At 38.8% G+C, this 26458-nt stretch overlaps 2 protein-coding genes across 7 annotated transcripts in view; one reads left to right on the top strand and one right to left on the bottom strand.

The window, feature by feature from the left end:
* The first annotated feature begins 8274 nt into the window (after positions 1-8274).
* Positions 8275-23754, top strand: TRIM59 (tripartite motif containing 59). Of its 4 annotated transcripts, XM_059885992.1 has the most exons (4): positions 8275-8352; positions 9297-9370; positions 14806-14862; positions 20421-23754. In XM_059885992.1, exon 4 carries the CDS (start codon positions 20424-20426, stop codon positions 21630-21632), a length of 1209 nt encoding a protein of 402 aa, XP_059741975.1. In that variant the 5' UTR covers positions 8275-8352; positions 9297-9370; positions 14806-14862; positions 20421-20423; the 3' UTR covers positions 21633-23754. The 4 variants fall into 4 exon arrangements, with proteins under 4 accessions (XP_059741975.1, XP_024846988.1, XP_010799719.1 ...); XM_024991220.2 differs by lacking the exon at positions 14806-14862 and having other exon boundaries at positions 8275-9201; XM_010801417.4 differs by lacking the exon at positions 14806-14862.
* A 235-nt stretch (positions 23755-23989) lies between these two features.
* SMC4 (structural maintenance of chromosomes 4) overlaps positions 23990-26458 on the bottom strand; it is a 33768-nt gene continuing 31299 nt past the window's right edge. For 2 of the 3 annotated variants that reach the window (XM_059889064.1, XM_024994724.2), the window contains 3 exons: positions 26141-26373; positions 25440-25623; positions 23990-24985 (listed from right to left, as the gene is read on the bottom strand). In XM_059889064.1, coding sequence (XP_059745047.1) covers positions 24833-24985; positions 25440-25623; positions 26141-26373 — 570 coding nt within the window. In that variant the 3' untranslated portion in view covers positions 23990-24832. The remainder of the gene's footprint in view (positions 24986-25439; positions 25624-26140; positions 26374-26458) is intronic. The other variant, NM_001105326.3, reaches the window with a different exon arrangement.

Raw genomic sequence — 26458 nt, forward strand, 5'->3', positions numbered from 1 at the left:
CTATTTAGAGGATGCAATGTGATGTTTTAATGTGTATGCACCTGTGAAACTGCCGCCACAATCAAGATAAGAAACGTTAAACTGTCTTGTCTTCTCAGTCACCTCCAATCTGTGACAGGCTCTCTCTGAGTCTTCATTTTTTATGACATTGACATATTTTTAACTTTTATTTTTGGTTTAACTTTAGACTCACAGTTAAAAGTTTTAACTTACAGTTAGAAGTCTACATTTTTAGACTTTTAAAAATGTAGTTTAAAAAATGTCCATATATCATCCCTTGCCCAGCTTTGTCTCCTAATGTTAACATATTTGCATGACCGTGGTACAAATGATTGAAACCATGAAGTTAACATGGGTATTAACTGTTACCTAACTGGAGAATCCCAGGGACGGGGGAGCCTGGTGGGCTGCCGTCTATGGGGTCGCACAGAGTCGGACACGACTAAAGTGACTTAGCAGTAGCAGTAGCAAAGACCTTTATTCAAATTTCACCATTCTTCCCACAGCTGTTCTCTTTTAGTCCCAGGATCCCACATTGCTTTCAGTCTGCCTTCTCTAACCATTCCTCAGTCTTTCCTCATAACCTTGACTTTTGAAAAGTATGCTATGCTATGCTAAGTCACTTCAGTTGTGTCCGACTCTGTGTGACCCCATAGATGGCAGCCATCAGGCTCCCCCATCCCTGGGATTCTCCAGGCAAGAACACTGGAGTGGGTTGCCATTTCCTTCTCCAATGCATGAAAGTGAAAAGTGAAAGTGAAGTCGCTCAGTCGTGTCCGACTCTTCGTGACCCCATGGACTGCAGCCTATCAGGCTCCTCCATCTATGGGATTTTCCAGGCAAGAGTACTGGAGTGGGGTGCTATTGCCTTCTCCGTCGAAAAGTATAGTAGAGTTATTATGGATATTGTCTCTCAGTTTGAGTTTATCTGATGTTTTCTCTTTGGGGCAAGATTAACATAGAATGATTCTGTGCCCTTCTCAGTGGACTGCAACCATCATGTTGCTGTCTCACTACTGTGATGTTAATTTTGATCACTTGGTTAATGAGGCCCCCACTAGATTTCTCCACTGTAAATTGACTTTCAGATTGGGAAAATACCCTGTTTCTCATCATATTGCCACTTGAATTTTAGCAGACACTGAGGACTTTTGCCAGTAGCAATTATTCCTGTGGTCGTTTGCCAAATGGTGATTTTCTGTTTCCATTATTTCTTCTCCATTTATGAATTAGAATTCTCCTGTATTGAAGAGCTATTGCTTCTCTCCTATTTATTTAATTATTCAGGTATTCATTTTTATCAGTATGGATATATCTAAAATATACAAAGAACTCACACAACTCAATGTTGAAAATAAAAAACTTGATTTAAAAAATGGGTGGAGAATTTATTTAAACATTTTATTCCAGAGAAGACATACAGGTGGCCAACAGGAAAAGATGCTCAACATCACTAATCATCAGAGAAATGCAAATCAAAAAAAATGAGATACCACCCTCACACTTGTCAGAATAGCTATGATAAAAAAAGATAACAAATAACAAGTATTGGCAAGGACACCGAGAAAAGGGAACTCTTGTGCTCTGTTGGTAGGAATGTGAATTGTGCAGCCTCTATGGAAAAAAATATGGAGAATCTTCAAAAAATTAAAAAGAGAACTACCATATGATCCAGCAGTTCCAGTCCTGGGTATTATCAGTAGAAAATGAAAGCACCCCTATGTTGATTGCAGTAGTATTACAATGGTCAAGACATGCAGGTAATCTAAGTGCCTATCAATAGATGAATGGATGAGGAAAATATGGCACACATGCCATGTACACTCAGTTATAGAAAAGAATGGAATTTTAGCATTTGCAAAAACATGGTTGAAACTAGAGGATACTATGCTAAGTGAAATAAGTCAGAGAATGACAACTGCTGTATGACTTCACTTACATGTGGAACCTAAAAAACCAAACAAGTGAACAAGCATAATAAAAAAGAAACAGAGAACAAATAGGTAGAGGTGAGAGGGACAGGGAAGAGAAAAGAAATAGGTGAGAGGGATGTATGAGTTACAAACTTCCAGTTGCAAAATAAGTGAGCCACAGGTATGAAATGTAAATTGTGGGGAATAGAGTCAATAAGTATGTAAAAAAGTAAAGTGAAAAATATTTGCTGAGGAAATATTTTGAAAATAAAGTTATAATAATGTTTGAGAAAATTTGAAATATTTTGGAATATTGCAATCAGAACTAGGAATTGTTTCAGTAGGTTATGTTTTTGCCTGTGATAACTATCTTGTTAATTGCAAATAATTCTTCATAATCTAGGATCACTAGACTTGTAAAGATAACCCCAGTAGCCATTTCTGACTTACTTAGTGGAACATTCTTCAGCTGAATAATTTTAAGTCAGAGAAAGCTTCCCAGTTTTATGAAACACAGATCCTTGTCTTGTTGGAAATGTCACCAAATAAATTATTGTTGGTAACCTGGCCACTGACCTGGCACTACCTACTTTTGTCCGTGCTACAACTGAACTGAGTAAACTTTGTGAATAAGAATTCAGAAGTTGTGAGTGAATATGAAACTTATAACTGCCTAATAACCACTAGGAGCCAGAAGTATTGAACGGTAGTTAAGCAGAATTCTCACCATCCATGTGAGTTTTGTGGTTTTGAACGCTACAAAATTTTTGTTGAAAAGATTATCATTCTAAATGCACACAGCAGATTATAAACGCACAACTCATTTTGGTTGCTATCAAATGGGTGCAGAATGAAAAGTATAGAGTCTTTTCAATGCCAGAATCTCTTGTAGAGAAAGAATGTTTTATTATTCGTTTTAGGAAAATAACTTGACTCTGTGAGTAGGGAAGTCAGGAGCTTATCTAATAAGAAATGTCTAAGCTACACAGGAACGTGAATAGATTGTTTTGCTCCATTGGGAGGGGAGTCAGCGGAGAGGGTCTGTGAAACGACGGGGGCAGTGCTGAACAGTGGCCGTCTGCTGAAGCCGTCACGAGCTGGGCCCCATCTCTGCCAACATTGTCTCACTATAACAAACATCTTCTTGTTTAAGAATAATAGATCTCCCACTGTTCATTGACAGGTGGTAGAGGTTGGGACTTTTGTTTTCAACACAATATAACTGGTAATTTTGACAAGGACATATCAACTCCATAGCATCTTTAATTCTGTTCTTCCATGGTTCCTTTGTAATATACTTCATGCAGAAAGTTCTTCCTTTGATTCTGGATAACAATGACAGGAGACCTGATTTCTTTGGTCACTGTTGGGGAACACAGCAAAGTCCTGAGGCTTCTTTAAATTGCAGAATACAGTCTCATTTCAGAAATTAGTCCCACTGTCTAAGCTTCTAACTTTGCTGAAGCCACAGGTACTGCCTCCCCCTCAGGTAAGGAAGTAAGACCTGCTACAAGAGGGTTGCTGACTCCTGGGGAAGGTACAAGGTTGGCCATTTCTGAATTGCTTCCTTTCTGCTTCCCCCACCCCCACACTCCCATTACCTCAGTCGCTGTCTCTAGTCAGGACATTTTTAAAAAATGGAACTACATTAAAAAAATTTTTTTTTTGCTTGCACTGGGTCTTTGTTACTGCACACGGGCTTTCTCTAGTTGCAGCATGCGGGAGCTACTCTTTAGTCAGTGTACGTGGGCTTCTCATTGTGCTTGCTTCTCTTATTGCAGAGCAGGGTCTAGGCATGTGGGCTTCAGTAGTTGTGGCACATGGACTTAGTTGCCCTGAGGCCTGTGGGATCTTCCCAAACCTTGTCCCCTGCATTGGAAGGTGAATTCTTAACCACTGGACCACCAGGGAAGCCCCTTGAATGCTTTTTTATTCCCAGATAAAATGACCTCAAAACTGTTAGGTAAGTTCTCTTGGTTCATCGCCCTTGATTCACCACCACTGTAATCATGGCACCAGTTGTGGCTGTGCTTTCTTTGATGTCCTAGATATGAACAACCACAGGTGCCTTATAATTTGGAAAACCTCACATTCTCTATACTATATAATTCCATGAGGTCAACGTGCTGGGAGACAGAAGAGGGGTATTTAAACTTGGTAGCTATTGAAACCCCAAATCAGAATGTGTTTAGCTTGCTTACAGGGCACCTTCCTGTGACTGAGGCCTCCTGTTTTGTTTCTTGAGACAGAGAATATCTAAGTCAGGAGTCTGACCTGAGCACCAAAGTTTGTCATAAAATTCATGCTTTATTGCCTCCTCTTTGTGTCACCTGTTAATAACTGCAAAACATTTCTCATCTTTTATCCTTTCCCTATATTCTATCAAAAGGAGATTGTTGCAAGTATATAAGCATAGACCCAAAGCAGCTGAACTTTCTCCCTCCCTACCATTTTTGGGGGTAGCTGAGCACTTTATCACCTCAGATTTAAACCTTTTTTAATTGGAGGATAATTGCTTTATAATATTGTGTTGGTTTCTGCCACACATCAACATGAATCAACCAAAGGTATAATATGTCCCCCCCCTCCTGAACCTCCCTCCCATTTCCCTCCCCATCCCACCCCTCTAGATTGTCCAGAGCACTGGGTTGAGCTTCCTGTGTCACACAGCAAATTCCCACTTGCCATCTGTTTTACACATGGTAATGTATAGGTTTCCACGCTACTCTCTCAGTCTGTTCCATCCCCACTTCCCCCACTGTGTCCACAAGTCTCTTCTCTATGTCTGTCTCAACTGCTGCCCTGCAAACAGGTTCATCAGTACCATCTTTCTAATTCCATATGTATGCATTGATATATAACATTTATCTTTCTCTGACTTACTTCACCTTGTATAATAGGCTCTAGGTCCATCCACCTCATTAGGACTGACACAAATGTATTCTTTTTTTATAGCTGAGTAATACTCTATTGTATACATGTACCACAATTTCTGTATCCCTTCATCTGTTGATGGACATCCAGGTTGCTTCCATGTCCTAAGCACCTCAGATTTTTAAGCTTATGGATTTTGAGCATGTACTTCTGCATCTGAGAGTTATCTTTCTGTCCATCCTTTCCAGGCAAACATTGTCTTCTGTAGCATGCATGGATCACAGTCCACAAACCCCAGTATATCAAGTGGACTGTGATGCTGAGGCTGCCACTGTTTTTGTAGGCTCTTCTATCTCTCTGATCATGCTGGTTATAGAAATCTTTGGTCAAGTTGGGAATCCATGGGCCTCTAAGCCAGTCTCCTTGTAGAAACAGAAATAGCCCTTCCTTTTAGGCGTCATAGCTTCCTTCCACTAGGACCTGATTAATCTTTATTTGGGGGCTTCTTTTTACCTCTCCCAAACATTCAGCCTCTGTCAAATGTTATTTACCTCAGTGGATTGAGGCTTTTGGAAAACAAAAGCCAGATAAGTCTAGGGAGAGATTACTTCTGATTTCTTGCTACATACATAATTCTTTAGGTAAGGAAGGGAAGGGGGAAAACATAAGTGGAAAAAATTAGAGCTTAAAGCATTAGTCAGCCATATTCATTCATTCTAGAGGCAATTACACTTTAAATTTAGAAAAAGACTATTTTTTTTTTAAGAGCAATTTTAGGTTCACAGCAAAATCAAAGGGCAGGTAGAGATATCCCATATATTATTTCCTGCCCCATGCCATGCATAGTCTCCCCCATTATCAACATCCTCTACTAGAGTGGTAGATTTGTTACAAGTGATGGATTTACATGGACACATCATTATCACCCAAAGTCCATTGTTAACATCACCCTTACACTTTTTTTTTTTTTTCAAAAAAGAGAATAGTTTTATAGAAGTATGTTATATTTATTGCCATGGAAAAATATTCACAACATATTGTTTCAACAGCAAGTTAAAAACTGTGTATCAGAATGATTCCAACGTTGAAAGAGAAAATTCAACTATGTGCATGCTGCTGCTGCTAAGTAGCTTCAGTCGTGTCCGACTCTGTGTGACCCCATAGACAGCAGCCCACCAGGCTTCCCCGTCCCTGGGATTCTCCAGGCAAGAACACTAGAGTGGGTTGCCATTTCCTTCTCCAATGCAGGAAACTGAAAACTGAAAGTGAAGTCGCTCAGTCGTGTCCGACTCTTAGCGATCCCACGGACTGCAGCCCACTAGGCTCCTCCGTCCTTGGGATTTTCCAGGCAAGAGTACTGGAGTGGGGTGCCATTGCCTTCTCTGAACTATGTGCATCAGTTCAGTTCAGTTCAGTCACTCAGTCATGTCCGATTCTTTGCGACCCCATGAATCACAGCACGCCAGGCCTCCCTGTCCATCACCAACTCCCAGAGTTCACTTAGACTCATGTCCATCAAGTCAGTGATGCCACCCAGCCTTCTCATCCTCTGTCGTCCCCTTCTCCTCCTGCCCCTAATCCCTCCCAGCATCAGAGTCTTTTCCAATGAGTCAACTCTTCGCATGAGGTGGCCAAAGTACTGCAGTTTCAGCTTTAGCATCATTCCTTCCAAAGAAATCCCAGGGCTGATCTCCTTTAGAATGGACTGGTTGGATCTCCTTGCAGTCCAAGGACTCTCAAGAGTCTTCTCCAACACCACAGTTCAAAAGCATCAATTCTTCAGTGCTCAGCCTTCTTCACAGTCCAACTCTCACATCCATACATGACCACAGGAAAAACCATAGCCTTGACTAGACGGACCTTTATTGGCAAAGTAATGTCTCTGCTTTTCAATATGCTATCTAAGTTGGTCATAACTTTCCTTCCAAGGAGTAAACGTCTTTTAATTTCATGGCTGCAGTCGCCATCTGCAGTGATTTTGGAGCCCCCCAAAATAAAGTCTGACACTGTTTCCACTGTTTCCCCAACTATTTCCCATGAAGTGATGGGACCAGATGTCATGATCTTCATTTTCTGAATGCTGAGCTTTAAGCCAACTTTTTCACTCTCCTCTTTCACTTTCATCAAGAGGCTTTTTAGTTCCTCTTCACTTTCTGCCATAAGGGTGGTGTTATCTGCATATCTGAGGTTATTGATATTTCTCCCGGCAATCTTGATTCCAGCTTGTGTTTCTTCCAGTCCAGCGTTTCTCATGATATACTCTATAAATGGATATATGTCACCGTGTAACAGCGGATAGCTTGGATAGCACTGGAATTCACACAATGTAAGTAACCCTTTCAGTAGTTAAACTGGTGAAGACATCTGAGATTGACTCAGGACTCACTGATACTAAATTTTGTTTAATATTTTTTTGTAATTTACTGTAAAAGAGCCTAAGATCTGAAAGTACTAGCAATACACAGTATACTGATGTCCACATCTTTATTTACTACAGTAAATAACTTCTAACTACATTTTAGAGGGTAGTGTGATGAGAGTGCATCTTGAGATATAGCTGGATAGTTTCTTAAGAGAAAGGACTGAACTGTTTGTTTTGTAATTCTAGGGGTTAAGAACGTGAAATAGGAATTTGGCGGAGAAATTAAATTGGAAATCAGGAATTCTGTGCAATAGTCATCTCCAGACAATTTCGTATCGTGGAGACGCGGCGGAGGCGAGAGGCAGAGAAGTAGTAGTAGTAGGGCGATATGGAGGGAAATGGTCCTAAATGAGTCTTAAGGTCCCCCTACCCCTCAGAGTTAGTTCTCTTTAAGTACAAGAGAATTCTCAGTCATCAGAAGCCCTCTCCTACGCGGAAACAAGTATTCTGATGGGTTTGTCTCTCCAGACGCTGTAAACAAAAGCAAAGACGGGCTCAGGCGAGGATGGCGCTCGCTCACTGGGGTGCTTGTGCGCTCAGGACGCCTCAGGGTGCTGGGAACCAATGAAGTCACAACGGAAGACGCTGCGCTTTAAAGTCTAGAATTAGGACATGCCGACTTGGCTCCACGTTAAAATAAAAAATAGAAGTAGTTCTACGAATCTTTTGTAGAAATCATAGGCCTCCGCCAGGCCCCACCTCTCCCGGGACGCCATCCAGAAGCCCCAACAGGGACTCCAGGTCAGACTCACGGCAGCCAGAAGCGCCCCAGCCAGCTGAAGCAAAGCCTGCGGCGCGCCTCAGCAACGCCAGAGCTGCACCCCCTCCTAGTGCGCAGGCGCAGAAAGCTCGCCGCTGGCCTCGAGCCGAGCCCTAGCGACCGTGCCCGGACTTCAGCCCCAACTGTGGGCAGTTTACTTTCGAACCGCGGCCCCGCGCTCTTTCTCATTGGCTGAGGCTACGCAGTTGAAGGTTGCCGGGAGACTGCGCCTGCGTCGTGAGGCGCCCGAGCTCCGCCTCTTCTGAGCACCTGAAGGCCTCAGGGCCGAGGAGGGCGGGGACGCCAAGCAGCCCTTAGCATCCGTCCGGAGGCTGTGCAGCTCTGTTGCTGCTGGTGGAGTTGCCTGGTTTCCCGTCCTCACGGTGAGTTTAAGGAACATTTCTTCTGTCAGAAAAGGCGGCTCTGGGTCCTTCCTCTTTGCTTGTAGCCCAGGCTGGTGTACTGTGTGTGTTTGAGGCTTGGTAATTCCGAGGGCTGGCTTGGGTCCTGCGTCTCTTCCCTGTTGTCCTAGGTGAAGAGTTGGGGGAACCTTGTTTTCCCTCCCGCCAGGATGGAGCTGCATTTCCGCGAGAGAGAAGGCCCTCTGTGGTGGGGTGGGGAAAGGGGCCGTACTCCGCCGAGCTGGGTGAGACCACTCGGGGGTCGGAGTGGATGGAGGACCGCGGGGCGCGTTGAGGCAGAGGCCCGGAAGGATTTGTCTGAAACCTTCTAGAAAGTGAAGGTGAAGGGCCCTGGTGTTTGAGCCCCTTCTCTGGCAGACGTTCTCACCGGAATTAACAGGGTAGGTGTAGTTACACCCATCTTACAGATGTGAAACGGCAGTTGTGAGAGGCCCTAGGTAAAACACCTCCAGGGATTCTCAACGTTTACGTGGCAGAACTGAGAGATTAACAGACGTACTGATAGGAATAACTGAAATCAAGACTTGTGATCTTTAACTGGCATAACCTTTCATTCCTATGAGTGCTTCTTGCCTTGCATTTAACTCTCAGCAGTCCAACAGGACCATGAAGGTTTACACCGTCATCACCATTGTTAGCTAATGTTTTCTAGACACTTGACGCTATAAAAAGAGGGCCTTTGTGACAGTTTATTTGGTCACAGATTTGTTGGGATTTTCAAGTTACAGTAATACCTCTCCTGCTACTCCACAGCTATTGATATTTGTCACTACTTTAAAACACACACACACACAATGAGGCTCAGGGAAGGTAAGTATCAAAGATAGTTATATTTCCTATCATGTACTTAACGTTTTTTTGAGAATTTGAATCTAGAACATTAAGATAAAATAATTTTATTTCAGAATAAGGATAAAAGAATCCGAAAAAGTTAAAGAAGATATATATTCAGTCTCCAAACCAGAAAGTCAACTAAGTGGTAAGTTCTGGGAGATTAAGTGAATACCAAAGAGATTTTCAGTAAATTTTTAAACTGTAAGGTGATTTAAATTTTTGAATCTTTTCTTTAAAAAAAGAGTGTATGTTGGTGGTATGTAAAATTCAAACCATGTAGAAGGATCTTGAAATGAAAAGTAAACAACTCTCTTATCTGACCTGTACCTTAAAGTTAGTCACTGTTAACTCTTGTTTACCCTGCTACTGGAAATTTTACAAGAATATGTGCATCTTAATACAGACACACACGTTTAACACTTAGAGATCTGCAAGTTGAATTTATTAAGTTGTTGGGGTACCTTTTTACCATGCATTTACATATCGTTGCTGCATTCCTTTTTTTTTTTTTAAGGTTTTTTTTCAGTGTGGACCTTTTTTATAAACTCTTGATTGAATTTGTTATAATATTGCTTCTGTCTTACGTTTTGGGTTTTGGCTTCAGTGCATGTGGGATCTTAGCTCCTGGACCAAGGATCGAAACCAGCATCCCCTGTATTGGAAAGCAAAGTCTTAATCCCTGGACTGTCAGGGAAGGCCCTGCATTCCTTTTTTATTTATTTTCATTTTTAATTGGAGGATAATTGCTTTATAATGTTGTGTTGGTTTCTGCCATATAACAGTGTGAATGAGCCGTAAGTATGTGTATAAATACATATACACACTCCCTCTTCATCCTCTCTTTCCCCCACTGCATTTCTTTTTAATCACCAAGTAGCTATCATTTGGGGCTTCCCTGATGGCTCAGCAGTGGGGGCGGGGGGGGGGGGCGGTGGTTGGGTGGGTGGGGGGAGGTGGAGAAAAAAGAGAGAAAGCTGCCTGTAATGTAGGAGACACTGTTCAATCCTTGAGTCAGGAAGATCCCCTGGAGAAGGAAGTTGCAACCTGTTCCAGTATTCTTGCCTGGCAAATCGCGTGGACAGAGAAGCCTGGCAGGCTACAGTCCCTGGGGTGGCAAAGGAGTTGGACACAATTTAGTGACTAAACAACAATAACAATAGCTATCCCTTAAAGTAAGGGCCCATAGTTTAGCTACTCTGGCAAGATGAAATTTTGATCTTAGTTGATGTTAGTTTTAACGTTGCTTTTTTCCCCACCAAATGTGTATTTTCACTTTGAAAAATATTTTTTAAAAAGGCAAAGAAAATCTTAACTCCTCATATCAGTTCCTTGTTAAATTGCATCAATGGGCTTCCCCTAGTGGCTTAAATGGTGAAGAATCTGCTTATAATGCAGGAGACCTGGGTTTGATCCCTGGATCGGGAAGATCTCTTGAAGAAGGGAATGGCTACCCATTCCAGGATTCTTGCTTGGAGAATTCTGTGGACAGAGGAGCCTGGTCTTTTTTTAGTTTGAGGGAACAGGTTGATGTCAAAATGCAGGAAAACATACAAATGGGCAGAGTTAAAATCAGATCTGACCATAGAATTTTTTTTGTTTGTTTTGAGTTAGGTGAGCCTTCATTATTTTTGTACATTTATTCTTTTTTTTTAAATCAGGGCCACAAAGATGTGAGACCCAGACTGGGTGGTGGCACTTCTTGAATTTTCCCAGACTTACAGCTGACTCACTGTCTTAAGTACTAGAGCAAGTCATATAACTCTATAATGTAGCAGATTTCTCTTCAGAGGTGGTAAACTGTAATGAATGTTTTATAACCATTCATATTTAGAGATGAAAGACAATAGTGCATTAGGGAATTAAGGCTTTTAAAAAATAGTTTACACAGGAGAATGATATTTTTGGTATGCCCAGTTCTCCATCATCTGCTGTCAGTGCTGACCATACATAATAAGCTGGTTAGACACTGTGGAGACTCCATAGAACATCAACTTGCTGGAGAAAGACTGCATGAAAACTTTAGAAGTTCAATAATGTGTTTGTTTTTACACTTAAGCACAAGAAATCTGAGAAATAATTTATAAGTAGATGATTTAGCTTCAGGTTTATTTCTGAAAAGATTTCTTTTTTATATTCATATTTCTTGGTGACTTTTAAAAGGGAAGCAGGAAATCTTGAACTAAGTTATCAGTTTGTCCTTTGTCTCTTAGTCCCCGCTGGAGGAAAATAACATTTTACACGGGTCATTTTTTTTGCTTTTTAAAATTATAGAATAATAGAAATTGATTTAAAAATTACTTTGGCAGGGGTGAGCCTGGCTGGATAATAGGCAAGACACTTAAACATTTTTAAAATTTTTTTTATTTTTTTAAAACTTACATATAATTTACCATTTTAACCATTTTTAAGTGTATAGTCAGTGGCATTAAGTACATTTCACATTGTTGTGCAGCCATCACTATCTGTCTCCAGAACATTTTCATCTTCCCAAAGTGAAGCTGCACTCATTAAATGATAACTCTCCAACTCTCCTCCCTCTAGCCCCTGGCAACCACCATTTTATTATGTCTTTGTAGACAGTGCTTATTGGCTTTTATATTCTGTGCATTTTTCATGTCTAACGTGATCATACATTTTTTTCTCCACTGACCTAATTGAGTAATTTTCTGTTACTGAGTTAACTTTACATTTCCAGAAAGAACTGTATTTGGTTCTGTACTGTATTCTTTTAATGTGATCAGGATTTGTTTTTGCTAATATTGTGTTCAGGATTTTACATTAGTATCCATTTTTGTAATTGTTCTATTTTTAGTTTTGAATTGTCTTTGTTAGGTTTTGCAATTGTGTTATATACTATCCTCAAAACAGTTTGCAAACTTGCCATCTTGTATTCTCCAGCAGTAGTACAAGTAATTGTTTCTTAACCACTTGGGTGAACCCACCAGAGAAGCTTTCTCCCTTTCCCACCTTTTTTTTTTCCAGAGCCTTTTTTTTCCCCCAGAGTAGCACTTTCCCAGCTTGTGAATTTCTCTCATGGTTTTCTTTATCTTCTCTGGTCAATTTTGGTATTGGAACTGACAGTAGAGAATAGTTAATTTCTTGTAGACTTTCAAATAGCTATTCTCTATAATTTTGGCTTTTCCCATTTTTGGCTTATTTCCTTTTTTTAATGCTAAACTTAGTACATTTGTTGTTTCTTTCTTAACCCTCTTGTTTGCATTGCATTGCACGCTTAGTCGCTCAGTCATGTCCAATTGTTTTTCGACTCGATGGACAGTAGCCTGCCAGGCTCATCTGTCCTTGAGATTCTCCAGGCAAGAATACTAGAATGGGTTGCCATTTCCTACTCCAGGACATCTTCCCTACCCACGGATCGAACCCCGGTGTCCTGCATTGCAGGCACATTCTTTACCATCTGAGCCACCAGGGAAGCCCCTTATTGCTGCATAACCAATCCCACATTTTAGCAGCTTAAAACAAAAGTTAAAACAGTTCCCTTGGGTCAGGAATCTCGGAGCAGTTTAGCTGTCCACTTCTGGCCCATGGTCTCTCGTGATGTTGCAGTCATTGCCAGATTTTACTGGACCTGAAGTATCTGCTCATTATGTAGTTGCTTCAGTCTTCATGTTCTTGGGGGTTGTTAGACTAAGGGTCTTAGTTTCTTGCCACAGCGGTGGACCTTGGTCTGCTTGCAACGTGGCATCTTACTTCCCTTGGTGAGAGTGATATAAGAGAGCTGGAGAGAGCCAGAGCATTCCAGACTGAAGGCTGGTATTACAAAATCTTAAAGTTACATCTGCTGTATTGTTTGTTAAAAGGGAGTCACTAAGTCCAGCCACACTCAAGAGGAGGGAATTACAAAAGGATGTGACAACTGGGAGGTAGAGGTCTGTCTTGGAGGCTTCCTGTCATAGATAGCTAAAGGTTTGTTTATTTAAAGAGCCAGGCCTCGGGTTTATCAATTCTTACAGTTTTCTGTTTTCTAATTCACAGTTTTCCTCACGAGTTAGAATTGTTCTTTTCTTTTGCTTTTCCTAGGTTCATTTTCTGTTTTTTCCCCTTTTTAAAAAAGATGAATCCTTTTTATATTACTTGTTTAGTTTATTAATGAATGAATAAATTGTATCTTGGCTGGGTAGAGAATTCTGAGGTCATATCCTTTTTCTTCCTGACCCCTGTGGGTATTGACTGCTACATTGTCTTTTATCATTTCTAGTTGCTTTGGAGGTGTTCTGTTTATCTACTGCTGTGTAACAAATAGAAGGTTGGATGCCTGATGTCCAAGATGACTTTTTCACTCACGGGTCTGGCACCTTGCTGCTCCTCCACTTGGCCTCATCAGCAGAGCAGGATAGAATTTTTACATAGCAAAGAGGCAGCAATCTGCTAGGCTCCCTAAGGGTTATATCCAGAACTGTCATCGTGTCACTAGTACTGTATCCTGTTGGTCAGAGCAGTCACATGTCTTGCCCAGATCTTTTTGAGGGGAGAATAGATTTCATCTCTTGAGAGAATACCAACAAAGTCACATCTCAGAATAACATACCTGAGAAATAACTTTTGTGGCCATCTTTAGAAATTATAGTCTCCCAGAGAATTTTGAGATCATTATGTTTTTATTTTCCTTTTTTTAGAGTGTATTTTCTGACTAGATGCATGTGGGATTGTCTTTATTTCTTTAAAATTTTAATATTTTAAATTACCTGTTAATTTGTTGAAAGTAAAAGAGAATTTAGGTTTATAATGGAAAGCAGCAGCCTCCTGCCCTCATGTTCCCGAGTCTTGATTCCTGCTCTCCAGAAGCAATTATTTCATTCCATTTAAATATTTCTTTTGGAATTCCTTCTATATTTCTAAATAATTGGCTTTTGATGTGATTTCTTGATTTTTCATTTTTAGGTATGTATTGACTTCTTATAAGGGAAGATTAAGATAAGTTCTTAAACACTGTTTCCTTCCCTATTTCCTCCCCCCAATATAACTTTTTCATTTTCTTAATTTGAGCTGTTATAACAAACCTACCTTAAACAACAATCATTGATTTATTAAACAACAATCATTGATTTCTTGCAGTTTTGTAGGCTAGGAAGTCCAGGATCAGGATGCTGGCACAGTCAGGTTCTGGCCAAAGCTCTCTTCCTGGTTTGCAGATGGCCATCTTCCTGCTGTGCTTTCACATGGCAGAGAGCAGAGAAAGAGAGGGAGCAAGCTCTGTATCTCTTCCTTTAAGGGGCTCATCTCATTCATGAGGGCTCAACTCTCAAGACCTAATTACCTCTGCCTCATTTATACTATCACATTAAGGGTTAGGATTTTAACATATGAATTTTCAGGAGACACATTCAATCCATAACAGTCATACTTTTTGGTAAAATCAGTATTAATATTTATAATGTTATGATTAATGGGACAACTGAGTTATATAGTGTGCTGTAATATTTTGTCTTTTCATGATTCCATCATTTTCTCCTACATTTAGTTTTCTCATTACCTCTCAGTATGTTCAGACACATGAAATATTGTCTGTTCCATTAATTTACTTAAAGACATTTCTTCTGGATTTCTGTCTTCTTCCTCTAGACTTTTTCTCTAGGCTTGCTGCACAGTTGTCCAGGATTCCATTTCACAGTTACCCTGGTGAGAATTCTTATTTTTCTTGTCTTCCTGCAGTAGTTTTTTTTTTTTTTAAGAAATGGCAAGTAGTGGGTGTTTCAAAACCCAGGTAGTGGGTTTTGAGACCTCTTGTGTCAAAGTATCTTTAGACTACTTTCAAAATTTACTTTTTCTGGGTGTAGAATTTTAGGTTGGAAGCCATGTTTTCCTATTAAAGAATTGCTTCATTGTCTTCTAGTTTCCAGTGTTGTTGTTACACACAACATAGCTAAATCCAAGATACTCAACCCAGAAAATACTTATTGGAAAAGTTTTTTGCTCCTTTTCCCCCCATCAAGAGTCTAGGCTGGTTATGGAAAATTTCTGGTACATAAAATTTCATACTAGTTTCTGGAAGAACTAGCTCCTAAGCATGATAGCCACTTTAATCTTCTGTTTCTCAGGCAGCACCCAGAGTTAGGAAGTTCCTGACCTTGCATATTAATAGTTATTTTCAATCAGGCTTACTTCTGTTAGCCAGTCTTCACTTCTCATGAATGTGTTGGCTAAAATCAGTTTTTCATAACAGCTAGAAGAAGGTAATCTGAGAGTAGATTTGATTTCTGTATCTTTATCTACACATTTCTGATTAAATTTTATTAAAAATATATGCTATTAGTTGTTCAGTCACTAAGTCATGTCTGACTCTCTGCGACCCCATGGACTGTAGCACGCCAGGCTCCTCCTCTGTCTTCCACTATCTCCTGGAGTTTGCTCAAATTCATGTCTTTTGAGTTGGTATTGTTATCTAACCATCTCATCCTCTTTCGACCCCTTTTTCTTTTGCCTTCAGTCTTTCCCAGCATCAGGGTCTTTTCCAATGAGTTGGCTCTTCGCTTCAGGTGGCCAAAGTATTAGAGCTTCAGTTTCAGAATCAATCCTTCCGATGAGTATTCAGGGTTGATATCCTTTAGGATTGATGGGCTTGATCTCCTTGTAATTCAAGGGACTGTCAAGAATCTTCTCCAGCACCATGATTTGAAAGCATCCATTCTTCAGCACTCAGCCTTCTTTATGGTCCAATTCTCATATCCATACATGACTACTGAAAAAACCATAGCTTTGACTGTATAGACCTTTGTTGGTAAAGTGATGTCTCTGCTTTATAATATGCGGTCTAGGGTTGTCTTGAGCTTCCCAGGTGGCTCAGTGGTAAAGAATCTACCTGCCAGTGCAGAAGACTTGGATTTGATCCCTGGGTCGGGAAGATCCCCTGGAGGAGAGCATGGCAACCTACTCCAGTATTCTTGCCTGGATAATCCCATGGACAGAGGAGGGCTACAGTCCATGGGGTCGTAAAGAATCAGACGTGACTGAGCACGCATGCTTGCAGTAGGTTTGTCATAACTTTCCTTCCAAGGAACAAGTGTCTTTCAATTTCATGGCTGCAGTCCCCATCCACAGTGATTTTGGAGCCCAAGAAAATAAAATATGTCACTCCTTCCATGTTTTCCCCTTCTGTTTGACCGGATGCCATGATCTTGGTTTTGTTAATGTTGAGTTCCAAGCCAGCTTTTTCATGCTTCTTTTTCACCCTCATCAAGAGGCTTTATAGTATCTCTTCACTTTATGCCATTACCATGGTATGATCTGCATATCTGAAGTTGTTGATATTTCTCCTGGCAATCTTGATTTCAGCTTGTGCTTCATCCATTCCGGCATTTTGCATGATTTACTCTGCATATAAATTAAATAAGCAGGGTGACAATATATAGCCTGAAGATACTCCTTTCCCAATTTGGAACCAGTCAGTTCCATGTCTGGTTCTAACTGTTGCTTCTTGACCTGCATACAGGTTTCTCAGGAGACAGGTAAGGTGGTCTGGTATTCCCATCTCTCTAAGAATTTTCCAGTTTGTTGTGATCTACAAAGTCAAAGGCTTTAGCATAGTCCGTGAAGCAGAATTAGATGTTTTTCTGGAATTCTCTTGCTTTTTCTATTATCCAGTGGATGTTGACAATGATCTCTGGTTCCTCTGCCTTTTCTAAACCCAGCCTGTACATCTGGAAGTTCTCAGTACATGTACTGTTGAAGCCTAGCTTGAAGGATTTTGGGGCATTACTGTGCTAGCATGTGAAATGAACACAATCATATGGTAGTTCGAACATTCTTTGGCATTGCCCTTCTTTGGGATTGGAATGAAAACTGACCTTTTCCAGTCCTGTGGCCACTGCTGAGTTTTCTAAATTTGCTGACATTTTGAGTGTGGCACTTTAACAGCATCATTTTTTAGAATTTTAAGTAGCTCAGCTGGGGTTCCAACACCTCCACTAGCTTTCTTTATAGTGATGCAGTGATGCTTTTAGAAAGCATCACTTAGAGGCCCACTTGACTTCACACTCTAAAGATGTCTGGCTCTAGGTGAGTGACCACATCATTGTGGTTATCTGGGTCATTAAGGGATTTTTTGTATAGTTCTGTGTATTCGTGCCATCTCTTCTTAATCTTTCTGCTTCTGTTCAGTCCATACTATTTCTGTCCTTTATTGTGTCTATCCTTGCATGAAATGTTCTCTTTGATATCTCTCATTTTCTTGAAGAGATCTCCAGTCTTTGTCATTGTATTGTTTTCCTCTGTTCTTTGCGTTGTTCTCTTAAAGGCCGCCTTCTCTCTCCTCGCTCTTCTCTGGCACTCTGCATTCAGTTGGGTATATCGCTCCCTTTCTCCTTTACCTTTCACTTTTCTTCTTTCCTCAGCTATTTGTAAAGTCTCCTTAGGCAGCCACTTTGCCTTTTTGCATTCCTTTTTCAGTGACTTCCATCCATAGTTCTTTAGGCACTCTGTCTACCAGATCTAATTCTATCTTTTCGTCACCTCCAGGGACTACGCTGTAGCTCAAATGGTAAAGAATCTGCCTGTGAGGAAGGAGACCAGGGTTCGACCTGGGTTGGGAAGTTCCTCTGGTGAAGGGAATTGGAATCCACTCCAGTATTGTTGCCTGGAGAATTCCATCGACAGAGAAGCCTGGCGGGCTACAGTCTGTGGGATCACAGAGTTGGACACAACAGTGACTAACACACATTCGTCACCTCCACTGTATAATCATAAGGAGTTTAATTTAGGTCATACTTGAATGGCTAGTGGTTTTCTTCAATTTAAGCCTGAATTTTACAAAAAAGCAGCTGATGATCTGAGCCAGTGAGCTCCAGGTCTTGTTTTTGCTGACTGTGTAGAGCTTTTCCCATTTAGTGATGTCCATGTGTAGAGTTGTCTCTTGGGTTGTTGGAAGAGGGTGTTTGCTATGACCAACATGGTCTCCTGACAAAACTGTTAGCCTTTGCCCTGCTTCATTTTGTACTCTAAGGCCAAACTTGCCTGTTACTCCAGATATCTCTTGACTTTGTCTAAAAATTTTTACATTCCAGGCCCTATGATGAAAAGGACATCTTTTTTTTGCGTTAGTTCTAGAAAGTGTTGTAGATGTTCTATATTTGCTGTATTAGACCAGGATATCTAATGCTTACATTTTGTGTAAGTTCAAGAGATGATATTTTCTTTACAATATGGTTATTTTGAATATCCTTCTAAAAAAAGTTGAACTTTTGGGATCCTTAAATGGGTTCCCAGGGAAAGTGTTTTCTAACTTTTTAACAAGTATAGGATTTTGGAGGGAAGCTTTGGAGGGAAATACTGTGTTCAGTTTTAGGGTTACTTTTTGATACTTGCATTAAATAACTCTAATATTAAATCTAAATTGAATATATGTCCATTGTTCAAATTTTATTCCTTTGCAAAATATTATTCTGTTTATTTCTTCATTATGAATTCTGACATCACTTAAACTGAAAAAATGTTTTTTCTTGGGTGGTTTTTCGATTTCAGAGCTCTGTTAGGTACAAGATGATCATAAAGGCTTCCCAACATGTAGGCACTTGAATTTACCTGCAGTGAATGTCACCTTCTGTTCTGTTGCCCAGTTTTGTTTTCTGGAATGCTTCACAGTTCAGGCTGATTAGTCTCACACATCCTGGCTCATTGTAGTTCTTAATGCTGTTAGTCTGAATGGTGTGTTTTCTGTTTTCAGATGTATACTTGATAGAACTTTTCCTAAGCAGAAATTTTGCTGTTTTAAAATAAAAACCCTAAAACTAAGGTCTGACATTTTATCAGCATTGGTCTCTTAAGGGGCAGTGTTTATTCAACCAGTGTTGAGTGAATGCCTGTTGTGTCAGGTTCTGCACTTAGACACAGTGTCTGCACTTACTGCAGGCATATATTCTAATGTATAGAAAAATGTTACAAAATCCTTTATTATTGTTTTTTTGGCTATGCCACACACCTTGCACGATCTTAGTTCCCCAACCAGGTGTCAAACATGGGCCTTGGCAGTGAAAGCACCAAGTCCTAACCACTGGGCCACCAGGGAATATCCCCACAAGTCTTTTAAATAAAGTCCATCTAAGAGCTAGAAAGTAGAAGTGTAGTGTTCAGTGAGATTAATAGGGGACCACATCTGGGGAAGGAGGTGGGACTCAAGTTCAGGCTTGAAAGAGTTTGGTTTTGCACATGGTGAAGAAGGGGGCGCATAGAGCTATAAAGACTGAAGAGGTTTTTATGTTTATTAAAAGTACAATTAGTTATTTGTAGATGTTGTTTATTGAAACTCCTAACAGTTTTTATAGAGGATGATTTTACAAGAATGGCACTTGGAAGGCTTGTTGGAAATAACCAGTAATAGCTTGCAAAGAAGTGAAGTTACTTGTGTCAGAGAGGATCTCTGAACTGTTGCTGGATTTCTTTCCTAAAGGAAAGATAACTAATGGCATTCTTTAGCACTATGCTCTGCTGCTGTTGCTGCTGCTGCTAAGTCACTTCAATCGTGTCGGACTCTGTGCGACCCCATAGACGGCAGCCCACCAGGCTCCCCCGTCCCACCAGGCTCCTCCACCCATGGGATTTTCCAGGCAAGAGTACTGGAGTGGGGTGCCATTGCCTTCTCTAGTGGTCAGTAATTCATAATTACCACTATCAACACTTCATCTTTCAAACTTTATTGCCAGGACTAATTCAGAAATGTTTTCCCTTTCTAAATCTTCAAATTAACATTACTTTAGAATATTACACTGTGCTGATTCAGGGTTTTAAGCACATACATTAGAATTCCAATTCAAGAACCTGAGAAATTTATAGAACAGTTAGAAATTTAGTAACTTACTTTAGAAACTGTGGTTGAGTCAACTGGGAATATGAATTGAAGAATGTAATTTTGCTAAGAATCAACTTGTTATTTAATATTTAGTTCTGTCTATTCATTACTTGTGTATAGTTTTGATTTTAGCATCTTAGAATGTAAAAAGTTGCTCAGACTATTTAGTCATTAGGTAGACTTCCAACAGAACACCCCAAAGTGACCTCTTAAAGGTTATCAATAATCAGTATTAGGAATTAAATTATATAGAAAATCATTTTTGAAATCTTAGTAAATATCCTCTTGTAAATGACAAGTATGATATATTGTTTATAGGTTAACACTTAAAACTTTATATAATGTATGCAAATATGTCTGTTATATGTAGAATTAAAATACTTTTTTTTCTCGACAGGAAATGCACAATTTTGAGGATGAATTAACATGTCCCATTTGTTACAGTATTTTTGAAGATCCTCGTGTACTACCGTGCTCTCATACATTTTGTAGAAATTGTTTGGAAAATGTGCTACAGGCAACTGGTAACTTTTATATATGGAGACCTTTACGCATTCCACTCAAGTGCCCTAACTGCAGAAGTATTATTGAAATTGCTCCAAGTGGTATTGAATCTTTACCTGTTAATTTTGCATTAAGGGCTATTATTGAAAAGTACCAGCAAGAAGACCATCCGGATATCATCACCTGCCCTGAGCATTATAGGCAGCCCTTAAATGTTTACTGTCTCCTGGATAAAAAATTGGTTTGTGGTCATTGCCTTACCATAGGTCAACATCACGGTCATCCTATAGACGACCTTCAGAGTGCCTATATGAAAGAAAAGGACACACCTCAGAAACTGCTTGAACAGTTAACTGACACACACTGGACAGATCTTACTTGTCTTATTGAGAAGCTAGAAGAACAAAAATCTCATTCAGAGAAAATGGTCCAAGGTGATAAGGAAGTTGTTCTCCAGTATTTTAAGGAGCTTAGTGATACATTAGAACAGAAAAAAAAAATTTTCCTAACAGCTCTTTGTGATGTTGGCAATCTGATTAATCAAGAATATACTCCACAAATTGAAAGAATGAAAGAAATAAGAGAGCAGCAGCTTGAATTAGTGACACTGACAACATCTTTACAAGAAGAGGCTCCACTTAAATTTCTTGAAAAAGTTGACGACGTCCGCCAACGTGTGCACATCTTGAAACAAAGACCACTTCCTAACGTCCAACCTGTTGAAATTTATCCTCGAGTAAGCCAAGTATTGAAAGAAGATTGGAGCAGAACAGAAATTGGACAAATTAAGAAACTTCTTATTCCTGAAATGAAGATCTCTTCAAAAAGGATTCCCTGTGCCTGGCCTGATAAAGAGGAAAAAGTTGAATTTTTTAAGATTCTAAACATTGTTATAGTTACACTAATTTCAGTAATACTGATGCTGATCCTCTTTTTTAACCAACACATCATAACCTTTTTAAATGAAATCACTTCAATATGTTTTTCTGAAGTCTCTCTCTCTGTTTACCAAAGTTTATCTAAGAATGTGCATAATTTAAAGAATATACTATGTCACACTGTATATTTACTGAAGGAATTCATGTGGAAAATAATTTCTCATTGAACATTCTAATCTGGATTATTTAAGGTTTATTCTGTACAGCAGAGGCTAATGACCATCACTAAATAGAGGAATATAGGGGTAACTTGGATAAATAAAATAGCAGGCTAAAGTTTGTTAGAATTGCAACAGAATAATCCCTCTTATGTTTCTGTTGAATAGAAACTGTGTCATCAGAAGTTAGAAATGAGACAATGTCTGATTTTCTGAAAACCAGAACAAACTCTAGTGATAACTTAAGTATTAATACATTATCCCATTTTTATTGGTTTGTAAGGTTGACTGTTTTAACGTTCTTATACCAGTAGTGTTTTAGCATTATGTACTGCAGTGGTTGGCTTTGCAGTTCTTTGTGTATACATAGTTTTTAATTAAAAGATGTCAAAATACTTTTGAATGGGCAAATAAAGATGGTGAGAAGAGGTTTTATATTCAAGTAGCTAAGTCAAAGTGATAGGGGATTGCTGATGTTAAAGATATGTTTGATCAAATGTACCTGATCCACACATTAGTGTGTTTAAGAGCCTAGTTTCTGTAATGTTCATTACTAATAAAACTGTTGCTTAAGTGTTGTTAGGGACAAAATAGTAACATTTCCTAGCACTTACTGTCCTATGATTCATGTAAATTTATTTTAGGATTGTATTGATATTTGACTTTTGTGTAGTCTTTGTAGTAAAATCAGTTCTTGGGAAATATTGATACATCCCACCCTCATTATGTTTGGATGGCATCATGTTAACTGTGTGTCTTTAAAATTGTCTTAAAATTTTCAAGTCTTTTATGCTAATGCCAGTTCAGTTCAGTTGCTCAGTTGTGTCTGACTCTGCGACCCCATGAACCACAGCACACCAGGCCTCCCTGTCCATCACCAATTCCCAGAGTCCACCCAAACCCATGTCCATTGAGTTGGTGATGCCATCCAACCATCTCAACCTTTGTTGTCCCCTTCTCCTCCTGCCCTTAATCTTTCCCAGCACCAGGGTCTTTTCAAATAAGTCAGCTCTTCGCATCAAGTGGCCAAAGTACTGGAGTTTCAGTTTCAACCTCAGTCCTTCCAATGAACACCCAGGACGGATCTTTAGGATGGACTGGTTGGATCTCCTTGCAGTCCAAGGGACTCCCAAGAGTCTTCTCCAACACAGTTCAAAAGCATCAGTTCTTCAGCGCTCAGCTTTCTTTATAGTCCAACTCTCACATCCACACATGACGCTAATGCCAAAGCACCAATAATTTGATGTTACTTTCTTGAATTGTAAGGGGAGTCTGCCTAGCTACCTAAGTCAAATCCCTTTGATGTAGTTCCGTTTTTTAACAAGGACTGAATTGTGGTCCTGGTAGGACTTATTGACACTTTTGTCCATCCAACCCTAAGTACAAGCTCACTTCCCAAAATTCCAAGTAGATAGCATGTTTAGGAGCTGCATGCTCATGGTCCTACAGAGGTGGCTGTAATCAGGCACCAGTTCTAGAATACTCTTAAGACCTTATCTGCTGAGAAAAAGTCTAAAGATGGCTGGCTGTACTCAGTTCATGATCAGAATAGCACAACTAAATGTTGTGTGAGCAAAGAACATTTGGAGGTAAGATGTGTATACAGCTACACACCAACTTAAGCCTGGAGTTGCAGACTTGATTAAAGTTAGAACACAAAAATGCCACGTTTTGGAATACATATAATTTTAATCTCACATTTCTGAAATAAGTATTAATCCTTGCTTTTTTGTATATTAGCAAACAGATACAAAATTGCCAAAGCCATATATTTAGTACGAGAGACCCATATGTATTTTTTAAGAGTTCACCTGTTGCGTTACCTTTAAAGAATTTAAACCAAGATTTTTACTAGGGTTTCTAACATGTCTATGAATCACAGCTAAAAATGGAAACATTTTAGGTTTGACATTCATTTTTTTTTATAACTTGCCAGTTTTTAATAAACAATACTTTTAACCTTATGTAGTCTGCATGAATAATCCAATATACAAGTAACTCATACATGCTCTTCCCTTTTGTATTTTTGAGGGTGAGATTGTAAAATTTGAAGTATATAATCTTGAATCTTCATTTCTAAGTTTTTATGTATAACAAAAGTTTACATTGTAATAAACTCATTTGGATCTTTGCATTGAGTGGTTAATAAGGTGCTGAAACTCAGGAGTGGTTGATGTGGAATTTTCATATGGGCTATGGGCATTATCTACTTTAACTTTTTAAAAGCACTACACTTTTCTATTGGTTATGAAAACATAAAAAATAATAAATCCATCTCTGTTCTCACCAATGAAAAGACTTGGATTATACTGATACTTTTTTCTAGTTACCTTTCCTTTGTATAATCTTAAAACAAATGACCATACTTGAATTTTAGATCTTACTTTATTTAAGTTCATGCTCATGTATTTACATCTTACTGATTATGATACAGACTGTCTTTGTTGGGTTTTAGTACCTAAACAATGCACTATGAATAACAAGGTAATTTTAAATTTTAATTCCTCAGGCTCTCTATCTAGAAACCAAATAGCTTAGACCAGACTTCTGATTCAATACCAGGATTTTTCTGAAAATGAAGTGGTTGCCAGCTTATTTCCAGTAGTATATTTCTGAGTTAATGCAGTGTAACACAGTAACAAGAAAGCCTTTGACAACTTAATGGACAAACAGTACTGCATCCTAATTTCCATTTATACTAAAGAAATTAACCCTTATACACTTAAATCATTCTTTTTCTGAAGCAACTATAGTGGTATATATACCCACTCAAGTTATTCAGACATTTGCTGGCCCTTTCACAAATGTTTTAAACAGTCAAGTACACTGAGTTTAAGAATGTATAATATTAAAATTCTCATTCTTGCAATTCAGAATCACTGGTTTAACATGGTTTAGTTTACAACTGTACTGTTCATCAAAGTAATATACTTTTAACTCTGCATAAGGGGAAGTTATCTGATAGTCCAGGCATCTTATTTTCTCCATAGTTGCCACTTACAAAACTGTCAGATTCTTACAATCTCTTAGAAACAGGCATAGAGAATATTTTATTAAACTTGTAACATCTCTTAATTAACAGCATAAAATAGAAACTATATGATACAATTTAAGAATAGGTATTTTATATAATTTATAACCCTTTACATAGAGAAATACAACATGTTGAATCTATGGTAAGATATGAAAAATCTTCAGATTAAGCAAGTTTAGCAAAGTCCTTTAGATGCAATTTCTTTTGGGTTTACTGCAACGCTTTTTGTTATATTGTATGTCTTGTAAATTCCAATAAGTCTATCTGAAATCTCAAACATATTATTTCGAAGAGAAATTATTATGAACTGGGCATTTTTTGTTTGTTCCTAAAGAGAAAAAACAGAATAAATTAGAAAAATTACACATAGATATGTAAATGTATGACTAATAAAGATCTAACTTTACTTCCCTAAAATATTTCTTGGGCAATAAATTGAACATAACATTGCTAATTAATATGAACAATGACAACATGGATAATTCATGATAGTATCTGGGTTAGAGAAGAACTCAGGTATTTGGAAGGATAGTTGCCTAGTAGAAGTCTTCTAGTAGAAAAAAGATCTGGGAAAAGAGAAAAGTTGTACCTGTGTTTCTGCTACTAATTTACATTTACATTTAACTTTTCCAAAATGGAACTATTTTGCTCAAATAAAGAGGTCTCCGTGAATACCATGGGAATAGAGAATGGCAGAAGCTCAAAAGAAGCCAAACAATTCCAAGTGTAATGTTTAGGGAACACATAATTTTCACAATGAAAAGCTCTAAATGATTACTTACATATATGTAAAATGCAACAATAGAAACATTTTTGAAATCAAGGGCTGCATCAATCTCATCCATGAAGTACAGGGGAGTGGGTTTATAGTGATGAAGAGCAAACACTAAAGCCAATGAACTAAGTGTTTTCTCTCCTCCTGAAAGGTTGAAGATCTTCTTCCAACTTTTTTTAGGTGGTCGAACACTGAAATAATTAAGAAAGTCTCATCACTTAAATTACTTGGAAAGCTAAATTAAGACTCTGTGATTTGTTTCCTTTAATTGGCTTCTACCACCTTCCTTGGAAATACCTAACTTGCTTTTTCATTAATATAAATTCTTGGTGGGTTATTTTATAAAAATATTTTTGGAGGATGAACACATAAGAACACCTAACAAAAATTTAAGGTTTAAACAGTAGATCAGTAAGTAATTCTTACTATTCTTCCTGTTTCCCATGAATACTGGAGTGGGTAGCCTATCCCTTGTCCAGGGGAACTTGCTGACCAAAGAGTTGAATCAGGGTCTCCTCCTGCGTTGCAGGTGGATTCTTTACCAGCTGAGCTACACAGGAAGCCTGTAGGCAAACCAGTATTTATCAAATAAAATATGCTGTAGACTTAACTGTCACATCCCACCCCTAAAGAATACTAAGTTTGGAGAATATGTACAGAGATGTTAACAGAATAATCCAAAACTTGGTATATGGCATCATTACAAACCTGAATGTGATTCCTTCAGAGAAAGGATCCATGCTGTCTACAAGGTCCAGCTCAGCATCACCTCCCAAAGTAAGCATTTGGTAATTTTCCTTTAATTTATTTGTTATTATGTAAAAACCTGCCATGAATTCATTAAGTCTTTGTTTTCGAAGATCTTCATATGCCTGTCTAAAATTATCTCTTTCATTAGTAATTTTGTCCAATTCTGCTACCCGTTGTAAATATAATTCTTCCTACGAAAAGAATATGAGAAAAACGTTATACATTTGACATGAGAATTAAAACTGCTAATTATATAAAATAAAGGCTTAACAATTT

The sequence above is a fragment of the Bos taurus genome, chromosome 1 (assembly GCF_002263795.3).
Source record: "Bos taurus isolate L1 Dominette 01449 registration number 42190680 breed Hereford chromosome 1, ARS-UCD2.0, whole genome shotgun sequence".
Taxonomy (NCBI): domain Eukaryota; kingdom Metazoa; phylum Chordata; class Mammalia; order Artiodactyla; family Bovidae; genus Bos; species Bos taurus.